Source organism: Saccopteryx bilineata, chromosome 4 (assembly GCF_036850765.1).
Source record: "Saccopteryx bilineata isolate mSacBil1 chromosome 4, mSacBil1_pri_phased_curated, whole genome shotgun sequence".
Taxonomy (NCBI): Eukaryota; Metazoa; Chordata; class Mammalia; order Chiroptera; family Emballonuridae; genus Saccopteryx; species Saccopteryx bilineata.
The window spans coordinates 93,407,313-93,422,470 of record NC_089493.1 but is presented as its reverse complement, the minus strand read 5'-3'; the positions used below and the strand labels follow the sequence as shown (position 1 = coordinate 93,422,470).

Below are 15,158 nucleotides of genomic sequence, written 5' to 3'. Positions count from 1 at the left end.
TTTCCTCTGGTTGCATCCAGAGGGGGTCACCCGAGTCTGGGTGAGGGACCCAGCACAGAGTTTTCCGGATCCTGGAAAGCACGTTAGATGAGGGGCTTTTTGTTTTTGTTTTCCCATTACAGAAACAAAAAGTCCATTTCAAACCATTCTAGGCCTCCCACTAAACTTGAAAATTATACCTTTCCCTTCCTTTCAACCTATTACTAACAAAAAGAATAATTACTTCTAAGTACTCCTTGTTTAGGAGCTGGAGCAGCAGCAGCTGCTGCATAGACGGACCTGAAGGGCAAGTTCAAGGACATTCCCAGAGGCCAGCCAGCTGGGAAAGCAGTCTAGTGGGGACAGCATTATTCATTCATTCCTTTAGTCTTCCAGCAAACATTTTTTGACGGTCTACATGTGCCTTGTACTGTGGGTAGGAAGTGCTTGCATTCTAGTGAGGGAGATGGCAATGAACTCGAACTCAGGGTGGTAGCGAGTACCTTGAGGAAAAGTCAAGCATGGTGAAGGGATGGAGAGATTGACAGAGAAAAGCTGCTTCTGTAGAGACTCCTCAGGGTAGCACTCTGATAGGGTGGTGTTTAAGCATAGACCCGAATGGAGTGAATGAAAGAATGAACAATATCTCTGGGAAGAATGTTCCAGGCAGAAGGAACAGCGACGGCAAAAGCTCTTAGTTGGGGGCCTGTTTGTACGGCGGCAGCAGCAAGGAGGCCAGTGTGGCTGGAGTGGAGTGGGAGAGCAGGGCCAGAGCTGACCAGCAGCTTTAGACTTCCTAGGACTTCCCTCATAACTTGGACCTGACCCCAGAGGAGGATTAAGGAGCAGGCCAGCTGGGCAGCAGCCTGGGTCTAAAAGGGCACTAAATTATTCTTGGAGTAATTCAGACATTTGGTGCCAGTGAACTCTGATTTTTGTTTATGTCTCTTGGTGAACTGTAAGTGGGCTCCTATCCACTGAGAGATCCTTAAAGATCCTTAAGACTGCTTACCTGGACCACCTGTCTCCAGAAAAATTTTGCAACACGCAGGTACAGGTATAAGTTGCGCGGTGTAGCCCTGTGACCAGCTTTTACTTGCCTAAAGACAGCAGTCACAACTGGAATTCTGAGAATGCACCATAAACTGTGAAGTGCCACTCCCCGAGAGAGATTTATGCTGTATCTACATTTTAAATTGTTTAATGTGCATACCAAGAAGTTGTCTGTCTGCTTCAGAAAATTGTAATTAATTAATTAATGTAAATCGTGTAAGTTATAATTTTGAAGAGAAAGAAAGAGGCTAAGAGTTTTCATTCCCAGAAAATTGTATTTTTCTATTTTTGTTAAATAAACATTCAACAGATATTTAAACAATCCTGGTTTGAAGGGGTGCCGATTCATTAGCCCCGTTCCAGGGCTTACTCAGGCCCCCTTGGCTGGCCCTACTTGGCAACACACTCATCACCTGAATTTTGAGTGGGCTTGCTTAGCGTTTAGGTGTGTGATTGACTCTACCCCACAAGTGACATTCCTTGGCGTGCACTGCCTTACATAGGGGCTGAAATGGCACTGAGATTATAGAGATGGGACTACAGAGGTCCATTGCCCTAACCAGGGATCCTATGCCCTGCGCAGGACCAATGACGGTATGAGTGGGAGATGTCTAGGAAATGGAATTAGGGGGAGGAGTTGTAAAGGGCATGAAGAGGGCACTGTAAGTTACTGGGAGAGTTTTGGTACTCAGTAAATGTAGGGCAACGAGGAAGCTGGGGGCGCTGAGGTAGGGAAGAGGAGGAGCCTAGAGGCGGCAGGCGTGGAGGTCCTCAGGGCCCCGGTTCCAGTCCGTCCCTCTGGCCCCTCCCCGCGGCCGCTGCCGGCCAGAGTCACACATATGTTTTCCTGTTTTCCATTTCGGTCCGTCACCCTCTGCCTTTTCTGCTCCTCAGAGTCAACAGCGGCTGCAGCTCCAGCCATACCCTGGTGCCTCTTCCTAGCACCTTTCCCTTCCCCACCCCCCGCGTGCTGGTAGCCCCTCCTCCTCGCACCTGCCCAAAGGTCACGGGACAGGTAAGAGGAGGGAGCCGGGGAACAATGGGTGAGAAGGGAAGTGAAGGAGGAGGATAGAGTGAGAGTCCTAAAGATTGACTGAATGAAGGAGACTCAAGAGCCTCTTGTTTCCCCGTCTCAGCCCAGGCCCTCCCTGGGCAGAGAGAGCCCTCTGTCCAGAGACTTTAGCCATACATTTAGGGAAGCCCTTGCCACAGGAGTAAATAATTTCTTGTTTCATTTTTTTTTTAGGGGACTGGCGTAACCATAGTGGAATATAGAAAAACAAATGGAGAACTAGGAGGGAGGAGCTGAGCTTCCAGTTTGGGATGATGGGGCAATCTAGCTGTACCAGAGTATATCTGTTTTCTATTTCTGTTGTTAGGGGAGGCAGCACAGAGCAGTTGGAGCTAGGAAGGCAGGACATGGGATCTCTGGGGGGAAAAGTATCTGCTCCCTGTGTACATTTGGCTCCCTGTACTTGACTGTTGAGCCAAGACCCTGAACTGTGTGCTGGTTCCTGGAGGAAGGATGTTTTGGTGTTGCCATTCATGGGTGGGGTCAGGGCAAAGGGGCTCCACTGCCTGCTGTGCCTGCATTGCCTGGACCCCTGAATCGGAAACGTCTCCCACGGGCTGTAGGATGAGTGTCTTGTCCTGTAATCTCTACCCTGTCCTGAATGCACTTCAGACAGGGGAAGAAGACAAGGGCTGCTGCATATCAGGAACACTGTTATTTCATGGGGCTCCAGACTCTGCAAAGCCTGGTGTGGAAGCGACCTTCAGGAGAGGTCCTGCTGGTGTCAGGCTGCCTATCTGGTGGAAGTATTGCCCGATGAACCAGATCTCAGGAGGATTGTGAGCTGCCCAAGGCGGTGCCTTTCTGCTACGGCACTTGTGCTAAGCAGTGGTTGAGAAAAGAGGGGGTATATTTTTTTGTGAAGGGCAGCCACCCCAATCCAATTTGTGTGGGAGAGTGAATGGTAGTCTAGGAAGGAGGTTCTACTCCTAGTGTTCCTGGTGAGACCGCTAGGGTATGCTGTTTGCTGGAGTGTGGGTTTCTTTCTCAAGATTCCAAGAGGAGGACTTCACTTTTCAGATGCCACTAGCCACACACTAGACACACTTCTCTCCCCACTTTCCCTCCTGCTCTCTCCTTTCTTTGTCCCTTCTTCATTCTTTTTTTTTTTTTTTTAAACGTTCTGTTAGGACACATGCCAACCCCTTAATGCCAGTGAATTTGGTCTTAAATGGGCAGGCATGATGATATATTTCTGTGTGCCTTCCTTGCTTTAGAAGTGGGTACCCTAGCAATTCTAGTGCTGCCAAGAGGGCTGTAGTCGCCTGCGAAGAGATGAGAAAGGGGAGTAGCAGCCGGGAAGGGTATGGATAGGCTTTGTTGGAAGGTCTAGGCTGCAGGCTGAAGGAGGGCAGAGGCTTTCTTTTAATCCAATCATACCCTCCCCCAGATAATTCATTAGGGAGCCATCTGAAGTGCGTTCTTGTCTGGGGCAGGCCTAGAGGCTGGGCAGGTAGGAGGGGTTGGGGAGGTTGGGGAGTTAGTACTGAGCCAGTCAAGAGCTTGGGCTCTATTGGCTAGCCTGCCCTCATTAGTTTGGCACCCTGACATGGGACTCAGTGCCTGCCTTAAGGGGCTGCAGGTTGGATTAAATAAGATAAGGCCTTTAGGTGCTTAGCAGTGTGTCTGACCCTGGTAGATGTTCAATAAATGACAGCTTTTATTATAGGAATATTTAGGGAATACCTGGGATAAAAGGACAGTCTCCTCTGGATTGATTTGTGGACATTAGATGTGTCCAAACCTGTAGAGAATTTTTATAAGTGTTTATTTGAGCCAAACTGACAACATATGTGGGAGGAGCAAGATTTCAAATGCTCCCTAGAATAATAGTTTTATACTTTCTTTTATGCATTTGAAATTAAGGAGGGAATGTAAAGAAGATTATTGAAAGTGGAAAAAAAAGCAAGGTGGGGATAGGATTACAGGTTAAGTTTATGTGCTCTCTTGAGGGAGGTCAAGTCTTAGAAGAAGGGCCTTGAAAGTGTGCTAATATACTAGAAGGAGAGGGCATTTCAAAGGCATGCTGACCTAGATGTACAGAAACAACGAACAGGGCTTGCTTAAGCCAAAGATAAGCCTTTTCGTAAAGAAGTTATATGCCAGAGGCGTGACTTGCCTCATTAGGAATTATGATTGTTACCCTGTGAGATTGCTTCCCATAAAGCCCCTTTTTTCATTCACAGATTTCAGATATTTGTGAGGGTGGCTTGGGAGAAGCATGATCTCTGGGAAGGCTAACATCTGGATCCCTCTCTTGGTTTACAAAAAAGTTTGAGGAGCTAGGATGGGAGGGTGGAGGGTGAAGATAAGGCCCTCCCGAGATGTTTAGATCTTTATTCTCTGGTTGTAGAATAACCAAAGAGGGTTGTTTTAAAAAGTTGTGAAAAGGAACAGGTAGTTGGATTTCAGAATAAATAGAGTGCATTTCTTTTAGCAAAATCGACCTAAAATACTAGATTTAAGTAGACTAAAAAGATTGAATCTATAATTTCCAAAGAATATTCAATTTTTTTTTGTTCTTGTTCTGGGCCTGTATGATCAGGGTAGCTCAGTGAAATCTTATTTCCCCATATTTTTAGGAAATTGAAGTAAACTTGTATTTGGGGAAGGTGTTTATAAGAATTTTACTTACTCAGAGATAAAATCCTGGTGTATTTTCTTAAGGATGAAAGGGCATGTGAGGGGGTAGATAGAGGTGGGCAGGCAGCCAGAGGTTTGACTTGAATTTCTTTACTTTGTTTCCTTGGAAGTAGCTTGAGGCTCAGTCTTGGAATAATGGGCCAAGTTTAGGGGCAGCCAGCCCTCAGTCTGAGTGGGGAAGTGTGCAGAGCTCTTCTGTTAGGACGGCCAGTCACGAGGTATAGGGGTTGCACTCACACTTCCTCTAATCTCAGTTTGTGAACAAGCCTTTGTGTCACGTTGTGCAATCCCCTGCCTTTCTTGTTTGGGATGAGAGAAGTGGGCTAGGGTGGGGCCTGGAGGACTAGGACAGAGGGCTGTGCATTCTTTCTCAGCCACTGCCTGGTCCTCATCAGGCCTAACTTGCTAGGAGACAATTTTCCCAGAGCGTCAGAGAGGAGCCCAGCTGACAGTCCTTTCTTCTGTCACCTGTCAAAGGAGATCAGTGAGGGAGTGCCTTCTTATCTCAGAAAGTGCTGAGCCCAGAGCTCCTAGCTGCTCTTTTTTGCAGAGGTGAGGGGCCAGTGAACCTTGGACCCAGACAATTGCTTAATATTCCTCTCTCCCGCCCTCACCCTCTCCACCCTTCTTGACTTCTTGATTCGACTTAACTCCATAAGCACTTGCCAGGCCATTCCTTTCACTGCTGGTGGAGAAGGAGGAGGAGTCAAAGCACAGCTTCTGACATCCACTTGCTGCTGCTGCTGCAGGAAACTGCTTATACCTCTGGCCAGGTAGAAAGTGCTTCCCACTCTCTCCTTCAGCCCCACTCACTTTCCCCCAACCCCCTTTGCTACTGTGCAGTGTCCAATCACTTCTGTCCAGTGCCTCTAGCCCTAGTAGTGTCTCTCCACTTGCTTGGCCAGCCTCGCCGGTCTTTCTCTCAGCAATCTCCTGCTCTCTGGTGCACAGCATCAGCTGCCTCGCTTCAGCTGTTTCCTGGCCTTGGCTTTCAGGGCTGTATCTCCAGAAACAACTCCTGGGTGGGGAGTGGTCATCAGCTGACTCCAATCACTTCTGGGTTGGGCTGTACATTAGGATCAGCCTTGTCTCATTCATACTATTTGGGTGATGCAGCTATGCTGATGTAGGGGATTCGAGGGCAGGGGATCTGGAATACTAGGGACTAGGAAAGGTATCTCGGTAAAGAAAAACAAGGAAGCCCCGGCCGGACAGCTCGGGTGGTTAGAGCAGTGGTCCCCAACCTTTTTTGGGCCACGGACCGATTTAATGTCAGAAAATATTTTCATGGACTGGCCTTTCGGGTGGGACGAATAAATGCACAAAATAAAATTATGCGACCATCATTAAAAACTGTGGTATTTTTAAATATCATTGTCGAACTTACGAGACAAGCGTCAAGAGTGAGTCTTAGATGGATGTAACAGAGGGAATTTGGTCATTTTTAAAAAACAAAACATCGTTCAGACTTAAATATAAGTAAAATGGAAATAATGTAAGTAATTCTTTCACTGCAGACCGGTACCAAATGACCCACAGACCTATACTGGTCCGCGGCCTGGGGGTTGGGGACCCCTGGGTTAGAGCACAGTCCTGAAGCCCAGGGGTTGCCAGTTTGATCCTGGTCAGGTACAGGAACAGACTGGAGTTTCTGTCTCTCTCACGCTTTCTCCCTTCCTCTCTCTAAAATCAATAATAATATAACATAATATAATATAAATATATATATATATATTTTTTTTTTAAAGAAGAAAAGCAAGGAAAATGGGAGAATAGCCTGTCTACTCTCAGGGTGGGGTGAGGCTGCTGGGGCTTTGCCAGGGTTGACGGTTTCACCTAGGCAGGAGGATGGTTGTGGGTTTCTAGCAAGAAATCGCTGAAGCCTTTTGGCCTGTCAGAGCTAGTCTTTGGGGGAAAAGAGCAGTGTTGTGGGGAGAACCCACAGATTAATTTGCTGCAAGATTGGTTCCTCATATCGCATCTCAGCACAGGTGACAGGTAAGCCTGACATTGGACGGAAGACAGGCAGTTTTGAGGTAAGGCTGAAAAGCGCTGGCTCAAATCATTATGGTTACACATGGGAACTGCTGAATGATTACCCTAAGTCCTATCTCTTATCACAGCATGCTCAGATAGAACCAGGATTTAGTGTTCTATTTTATAAATCAAGTAGGCAGCACCACTGTTAGGCTGTCCTAACAGAAGAACTCTGCACACTTCCCCACTCAGACTGAGGGCTTTCTGCCCCTAAACTTGGCCCATTACCCCAAGGCTGAGCCTCAAACTACTTCCAAGGAAACAAAGTGAAGAAATGAGAGACAGATGTTTTCTCTCTGCAGAATGAGTGCCTTTCCTTAAAAATTTAAATTGGAGTTGTTTCGATGAGCCAGAGCCAGCACGAGAAGAGGAGGTTAATGAGAGATGGGGCAAGAGAGAGGTCTCTGCCATGGTGGGTGGGGTGGGTTGCCCCTATTGGCCCCTACTGAGGAGTATAGTATGGAATTGCCAACCACCTGATACGTATCTTCATCGTTCTTCCTTAGGGGGCAATGCCAGGAAATTGGTGAAATTTTTCTTCTCCGCCATGGTTGACGGCACTAAGTATGAAGTGGCCTCCCAGCATGTGGGGGATGCTTCCCCTTGGGAGGAGGAGGCCTGCCCAGGGCCCGAACAGGTGAAGCTGAAGAAGGAGATCTCATTGCTGAATGGCGTGTCCCTGATTGTGGGGAACATGATTGGCTCGGGCATTTTTGTGTCTCCAAAGGGTGTGCTCAAGTATAGTGCCTCCTTTGGTTTTTCCCTGGTCATCTGGGCTATTGGGGGCCTCTTCTCTGTCTTTGGGGCTCTTTGTTATGCGGAACTGGGCACCACCATTAAGAAGTCTGGGGCCAGCTACGCCTACATCCTCGAGGCCTTCGGGGAATTCCTGGCCTTCATCCGACTCTGGACCTCCCTCCTCATCATCGAGCCTACCAGCCAGGCCATTATCGCCATCACCTTTGCCAACTACATGGTGCAGCCCATCTTCCCGACCTGCTATACCCCCTATGCTGCTGGCCGCCTGCTGGCTGCTGCCTGCATCTGTAAGTGGGGCTGGGGCAGGGGTGTTGGGTGGAGCGCGAGGGCAGAGGCCTGAAAGTGAGTGCAGTCAGCCAGGAAGAAGGAGATCGGGAGAGATGCATGCTTCTGCAAATGCTTTTTAAAATTTTTATTATTATTTAAAATTTTTATTTATTTATTTTTGAGAGAGAGGGAGAAAGAAAGTGTCAATTTATTGTTCCACCGATTCTGTTGTTTACTTCTTTTGTTGTTGTTTGCTTTTTGTTGTTCCACCCATTCTTGCACCCATTGGTTGATCCCTGTATGTGCCCTGACCAGGGATTGAACCCGAAACCTTGGCATATCAGGATGATGCTCTAACCAACTTGAGCTGCCTGGCTAGGGCTGCTTTTATTAAAAAAAAAAAAAGTATGTTTTGTGTAAAAATTCAAATAGTACCAAAGTGTAAAAAACCACCAATTTACCTTTTGCCTGACTTTCTGTGGTGAGCACCACAGGAAGTTTGTGTGTGATCTTCCTGATTTTTTCCTTGCTCCTTTAAGAGATGTAGTTCTAAGGTTTATAAAAAATGGAATCATAGTCCACATATAATTCTACAGTTTGCTTTCTCCTCAGACTTTGTCAGTGACATTCTTTTCTATTTACAGATCTGCTTTTAAAAAAATGCTTCATGTTATTCCATATTAATTTTAGGAATGTTGTATATTTAACTAATCAGTCCTCTGTTAATGGCCATCTAAGTTGATTCCAGTTTTTCCAATCTTAGCTAATGCTTCTGTGAATATTTTTTTGCAGAGGCATGAGTTTTGCTGTTGGCCAGATTCTTAAAACTGTTACCGATGGTCTGGCAGGTTGACTTAGTGGTGAAATTAATGTTAGGATTTGTTGGTCTTAGGGTCCTCTCATGTGTTGGTGTGTAGTCACATATCTTGCGTAGAGCAAGAATTATTCCATCTAAGTAAAATTCCTAAGATAGCTGCATCCTTTTAAACACCAGAATGTTTTTATTTCAACCATCTTTATTGAAATCTCTTTAAAACTATGACATGTCTGCTTGCCTTAATAACTTGACATTTCTTATGTTGACTGAGGTTACCATTGCATGTCTCAGTTCTTGAATGGTTTGAGGCCTTCCCAGGACAGCAGGGTCAGGATGGATGTTTGCTTCTTCAGTGGCCTCAGACTGCTGGCCTGACTTTTCAGTTCATGAGCTTTTATTCTTTTCTAATTTTGGTCTGTGTCCTCTCTGACAGCTGTCATTCCTTTATTCTGGCATTGTGGCTACCTGCCTAGATCACCCTTTGTTAATTTTCTGCTTCTAATTTTGGAATAGAGGTGTACTTAAACTCTTATACACCCATGTACACACACATGTACATGCTTGTACAAATACATGCAAAGTAGCCACAGTTATGATTAGTTCGCGGAGCTCCTCAGTGAGTAGAAGACAGAGCTTTGTGCACAGATTTATGACATATATTTGAGACAACTCTGGTAGAGTGAAAAGTGCACCAGCCTTGTGTTTGAGGCAGGGCTCCATGACTGTGTGACCTTAGGCATGGTGCAGTGACTGTTTACTTCCAGGGTATTGTAAGAACATAATTAGATTCAGTGAAAACCATAAATCATGACTCAAATGTAAGGTAATAATTATTATATTTAAAAGTACTATATCTCTTGGCTGCTTAAAGGACTTTGTTCTATCCCTAATTACTTCAGAGGCATATAGATTTCTGAGAGAAGGTTCAGAAGGCCAACCAAGATTGTAAGAATTTAGGGACATATGAATCATGAATTTCTTCCTTCAGCTATTGTTTAATGAGCACCCAGGACAAGTCAGATGTTAAGATCTCTGAGGACATTCTGTCCAGATACAACCTATGCAGTGATTAAATAAATATCTTTATTTAACCATAACCATTCAGGAGAAAACCAAGAAGTAGTCCAGGATACAGACACAGTAACAAATAATTGTTATGCAAGATAGTAGGTGTGGTGATAAAAGCCTCATTGGAACAAGCAGGATGACTTTCTTCTTGCGGGGAGGAGAGATAAAAGAAGATGCCACAGAGAGCACAGTGTCTGAACTGAATTTTAAAAAGATACATAGCTGTCTTCTAGGACATTTTTCATAGGGGTAACTGCACGTAAAAAGGTGTACAGGTGCCAGAAGGTACCGTCTGTTCAGAGAATTGCAGGCAGTAGATAGCTGGAATGTGGGGCAAGAGACGGGGGTGGAGGTGGAGACTGAAATGCAGCCCAGAGTCAGCACAAGGAGGGTTTTATATAGTGCCTGAACAGGTTAGACTTTATTGGAAAAATAGGGGACAGGTATTGAGTTTAAGTGGGAAAGTGAAATCAGATTTGCTTGGAAGAACTCTGGTGGGCACATGAAGAGTGCTTTCGGAAAGAGAGGTAGAAGGTAAGGAGACTGACTGGTCAGGGAGCTGAAACCTGAGTCCATGTGAAGTGTGGTGAAGGCCTGCCCACTGCACGGGGCCTTTGGAACTGAGATAAAGGGGTAGATACGGAAATAGTTATGAGGAGGAATATCTAGGACTTCTGGATGTGGGGGTGTACCTGAGCTCTCTGAGGTACAAGCTTGGACAGATGGAAGGTGATGAGGCTGCCATCTGAAATAGGGAAGGAGGTGCTGAAGTGTAGAGGGAGCATTTGAGACTTCCGCTGGGTTGCTCATGAGGTCCTTCCATGAGCAGTGCCTTCCTTGGGTCATCCTGATCCAGGGTTGATCATTTTCTCACCAACTGAGTCTCATCCAAAAAAGAGGCTGATGTCTATAAATGGTAGTGTTTATTAATGTACAATGGTGAGCATACATGTGTGATTTTCAAATGCCAGGAGGCTTGTGTCCACTATCAAGGCAACCCCTTCCTAATACCATAGTCACTAGGAAACCAGTCTAGTCATTGGGGAATTGCTTGCAGGGCCTGGAGTGAGAATGAAGAAAGGATGTTTTGACTATTGGGAAACAGTTTGCTGATTGTGGTAGGATCTATAAAACATGGAGTTTGAAAGAAAGAGTCCTGCTGTAGGGAACTCATGGTGTGGTGGAGACCAGCAAAATAGTCAATTAAACATCGTGTATTTGGTAAGTGCTAGGAGTGGGGTGGCATGTTGCTTATTCAGGAGATGATGTCTGCTCTTGACACTGAGGATGAAAGGAGTCAGGGGTGGGTGAAGCACTCACTTAGCATGACCTCCCAGGCCCACTTCACCTGACTTCTTTGACTCATCTCAGATCTCTTGTCCTTACCTTCTCTGCTCCGACTCTACTTTTTGTTTTGCTTTTACTTCAGTTTGCCTGGCTTGTACCTGCTTTAGATGTTTGGACATCAGGGAATGATTATTGTTCCTTCTGCTGGGAAATTTCTTTCCCTAGATGTCCTCAGAGCTTATTGCCTCACTCCATTCATATCTTTACACAAATAATACCTTACCAGAGACCTATTCTATTTAAAGCAGTGGCCCTCAGTCTCCCATCTGTTTTTTTTAAATAGCACTCATCACCTCCTGACATATTACTTGTTTATTGTCTGACCTTCCCTCTTGAATGTAAATGTCACGAAAGTAGGGACTTTGCTCACTGCTGAATCTCTGGCACCTAGAACAGTGCCTGTTGTCTGCTCAGTACTCAGTAAATATCTGTTAAATGAAGAAGGGGCAAAGATAGTCTAGATACAGTGAAAGGCAATGAAAAGGCACAAAAGTGAGAAAAAGTATGGGGTGCTGGGTGTGTGGCGGATTGTGAGATGCGAGGAAACAAAGGTAGGCCAGGGGCTAGGCATGAGGCCAACCTTCCTAGAGGGTTGAGATTCAATTTTAAAGCATGGAAGGAGCCATTGAAGGGTTCTAAGCAGGGGAGCAGTGTAGGTGGGGTGGGACTTAAGAGTCAGGCCAGAGGCAGAGACATGAGTAGGAAGCTGTCGTCGCAATCCAGGCAGGAAATGACAAAAGCCTGAACTAGGGCAACGGCAGTGGGGGTACAGCTTGTTCAGGAGATGGTGTCTTCAGGAAAGGACATATGGAAGAATGATTTAGAATGTATAATAAGTACAACCAATGACACTTACTAGGGAGTCGGGTGTAAGAAAGAGGCAGGTGACCTCCACCAGCCTGTGAGTTCTGTGCCACAGGGGCCGAGCCTGAGATTTATGTGTTGGGTAGTAGGCCAATGTGCCCATTTGGAGCTCAAGAAACGGATGGGGCTGGAGACTGGGCATTCACCAAATAGTCATGAAGCACTTCCATTTTTCCAGCACTGATCATTGTCTTTATGGAGCTGTTGTGTGTGCATGCGTGTGTGTGCATGTGTTACGTTGGTGGAGGGCTAAGATAAACAACCCAACACAAGATTACAATGGCTTATAATGAGTATTGTGATTTGTTTAAGATTTTTAAAAAAATTTATTCATTTTCAGAGAGAGGAGAAAGAGAGAGAATGGGAGGAGGAGCAGGAAGCATCAACTCCCATATGTGCCTTGACCAGGGAAGCCCAGGGTTTTGAACCAGGGGCCTCAGCGTTCCAGGTCGACGCTTTATCCACTGTGCCATCACAGAACACCCTGAGTGCTATGATTTGTTAGGTACAAGGAACCATAGGAGAAGACCCGAAATAGCCTAGGAGTTTAGAAACTCTCCATAATCAAGAGTAGCCCTGGTCAGCCTGACCAGGTGGTGGTGCAGTGGATAGAGCATCGAACTGGGATGCAGAGGACCCAGGTTCGAGACTCCGAGGTTGCCAGCTTGAGCACGGGCTCATCTGGTTTGTGCAAAGCTCAGCAGTTTGAACCCAAGGTCTCTGGCTCGAGCAAGGGGTTACTCGGTCTGCTGTAGCCCCACGGTCAAGGCACATATGAGAAAGCAATCAATGAACAACTAAAGTGCCACAATGAAAAACTGATGATTGATGCTTCTCATCTCTGCGTTCCTGTCTGTCTGTCCCTATCTATCCCTGTCTCTGACTCTCACTCTGTGTCTGGAAAAAAAGAAGAAAAAAAAAGAAAAAAAGAGAGTAGCCCTGGTCAGATGGTTCCATTGGTTAGAGCGACATCTGATTTGCAGAGGTTGCAGGTCAATCCCGGGTCAGGGCACATGCAAGAACCGATCGATATTTCTGTCTCTCTTTCTCTCCTTTCTCTTTCTAAACTTCAAAAAATACGTAAAAAAAAAATTAAGAATAGAGAGGGAAGAGGAGCATCTCAGATGGCAAGAACAAAATGTATGAAGACTTATAGACAACAAAGGACATGTTAAGACACTGAAAGGAGTTCAGGGTGGTCCACAGTATTAAGTTTAAGGTAAGAAATGTTGAGAGTTGGATTGCCCAGATAGATGGAGGTCATAGGAGAGGTTGTTTAGGGCTTTTATAAATCATGTGAAACTTAGTGGCTTAGAACAATAGTCATTTTATTCTTATCTTTGTGGTTTCTGGGACTCAGGAATTTGGGAAGACCTACATGGGGCATTTCTAGCTCAGCGTCTCCTGTGGTTGTAGTCACATGGTGTGGTGGCAGGAGCTGGAACAGGGCTGCTGAAGATGGGGACTAGCTGGGCATCTTTTTCTCTTCAAGTGTGTCAGGGCCTTTCCATGTGGTCTCTCTGTATGGACTATGTTGAGCTTCCTAACATACTGTCAACCTCAGAGCAATCAGCTGAAGGCTTCAAGAATGAGTGTCCCAGCAAGCCAAGTGGAAGCTGTGTTGCCTTTTATAACCTAGCCTCTGAAGTCACAAGGTGTCACTTCTTTTGTAGTCTAGAGGTTAAAAGAGTCACAGACTACTATCCAGTTTCAGGAGGCACAGGCTTGATGGAGTGTCATAGTCACATTATATGAAAAGCCTGTGGGGTGGGAGATATTGTTGAGACATCTTTGGAAAATATAATCTATCGCAAGAACCACATTAAGGAATTTGGTGGGCTTTCTCCTAAGGCAGTGATTTTCAACTGATGTGATCTGGCATACAGGTGTGCAGTATTTTTTTAAATGTTTATTTTATTTTATTTATTTAGTGAAAGAAAGAGGGGGGGACAGAAAGGAAGGAAGAGAGATGAGAAGCATAAACTCATAGTTGAGGCACTTTAGTTGTTCATTGATTGCTTCTCATATGTACCTTGACTATAGGGCTCCAACCAAACCAGTGACCTTTGGGCTCAAGTCAGCGACCATGGAATCATGTTGATGATCCCTCTCTCAAGCTGGTGACCCCACACTCAAGCCAGATGAACCTGTGCTCAAGCTGGCTACTTCAGGGTTTTGAACCTGGGACCTCAGTGTCTCAGGTCGATGCTCTGTCCTCTGCGCCACCATTGGTCAGATGGCCGTGGAGTTCTATTACTCAGTCTACCCTCTGTAGATCACAGTTAATGGGAAAGACAGTTACGTAAATTATTCTAATGCAGTGTGGTTAAATGTGGGGGATGTGGGAGCCCAGAGGAGGGGTCTACAGAGCCAAAGGTTCCCTATCTGGAGGAACTGTTAAATGAGATAGGGAAGGGAAGGAATGTCACTTGGAATTGACAAACAGGAGGTAAAGGGAAACTGTCAGTCTTTCCAGTGGAGTGGTAGAGTGGATGTAAGACAAGGGAAGGTCAGGGAGTAGAGATTAGATATACTTTCCAGAAAACTGTCTCTGAAGACAGGGAGGATGGTGGTTAGAGGGAGGGACCAAGATTGAGGGAAGAGTTTATGGGAAAGACTTAAACCTGCTTTGGCTAGGTGTGCGGGCATATTTCTGGAAAAGTTGGATGAGATATCCTTACTCTACAATAAGGTCTTCTCTGTGGGTGGAATGTTTGAGTGCCCTGAGCCAGCATTTCTCTCCTGTGAACAGTGCAGAGGATACCCTCATCCCTTTGGGAGGCAGCGAGCATGGTGGTTAAGAGTGTGGAATCAGGCAGGTTAAATTTATTAGCCTCCGTTTCCTCATTTCTAGAATGAGGTCTCTATCTCATAAAGACATGATCTACCTTTCTGCCATACTTTCATCCTATACTATTCAGATGGTGACAGTTTCAAGAGAGCTTTGTTTGGTTTCTGTTCTTGTCAGAGTGGCTTACTGTCCCTATAGGTATAATCTTCCTTTGGAACTGCTGTAGCTGACCTGTGGTGGCGCAGTGGATAAAGCGTCGACCTGGAAATGCTGAGGTCGCTGGTTTGAAACCCTGGGCTTGCCTGGTCAAGGCATATATGGGAGTTGATGCTTCCAGCTCCTCCCCCCTTCTCTCTCTCTGTCTCTCCTCTCTCTCTCTCTGTCTTTCCCTCTCCTCTCTAAAATGAATAAAAGTAAAAAATAAAAAAAAACATAAAATTAAAAAAAAAAAAAAGAACTGC

At 45.7% G+C, this 15,158-nt stretch overlaps 1 protein-coding gene across 3 annotated transcripts in view; it reads left to right on the top strand.

The window, feature by feature from the left end:
* The first annotated feature begins 1,869 nt into the window (after positions 1–1,869).
* The window catches only part of SLC7A7 (solute carrier family 7 member 7), a 38,845-nt gene continuing 25,556 nt past the window's right edge, over positions 1,870–15,158 (top strand). Inside the window, exons 1-3 of one of the 3 annotated variants that reach the window (XM_066277407.1) lie at positions 1,871–2,047; positions 5,417–5,520; positions 7,291–7,830. In XM_066277407.1, coding sequence (XP_066133504.1) covers positions 7,332–7,830 — 499 coding nt within the window. In that variant the 5' untranslated portion in view covers positions 1,871–2,047; positions 5,417–5,520; positions 7,291–7,331. Of the gene's footprint in view, positions 2,048–5,416; positions 5,521–7,011; positions 7,158–7,290; positions 7,831–15,158 lie in introns of those variants that run through there. The other 2 variants (XM_066277409.1, XM_066277410.1) reach the window with 2 other exon arrangements.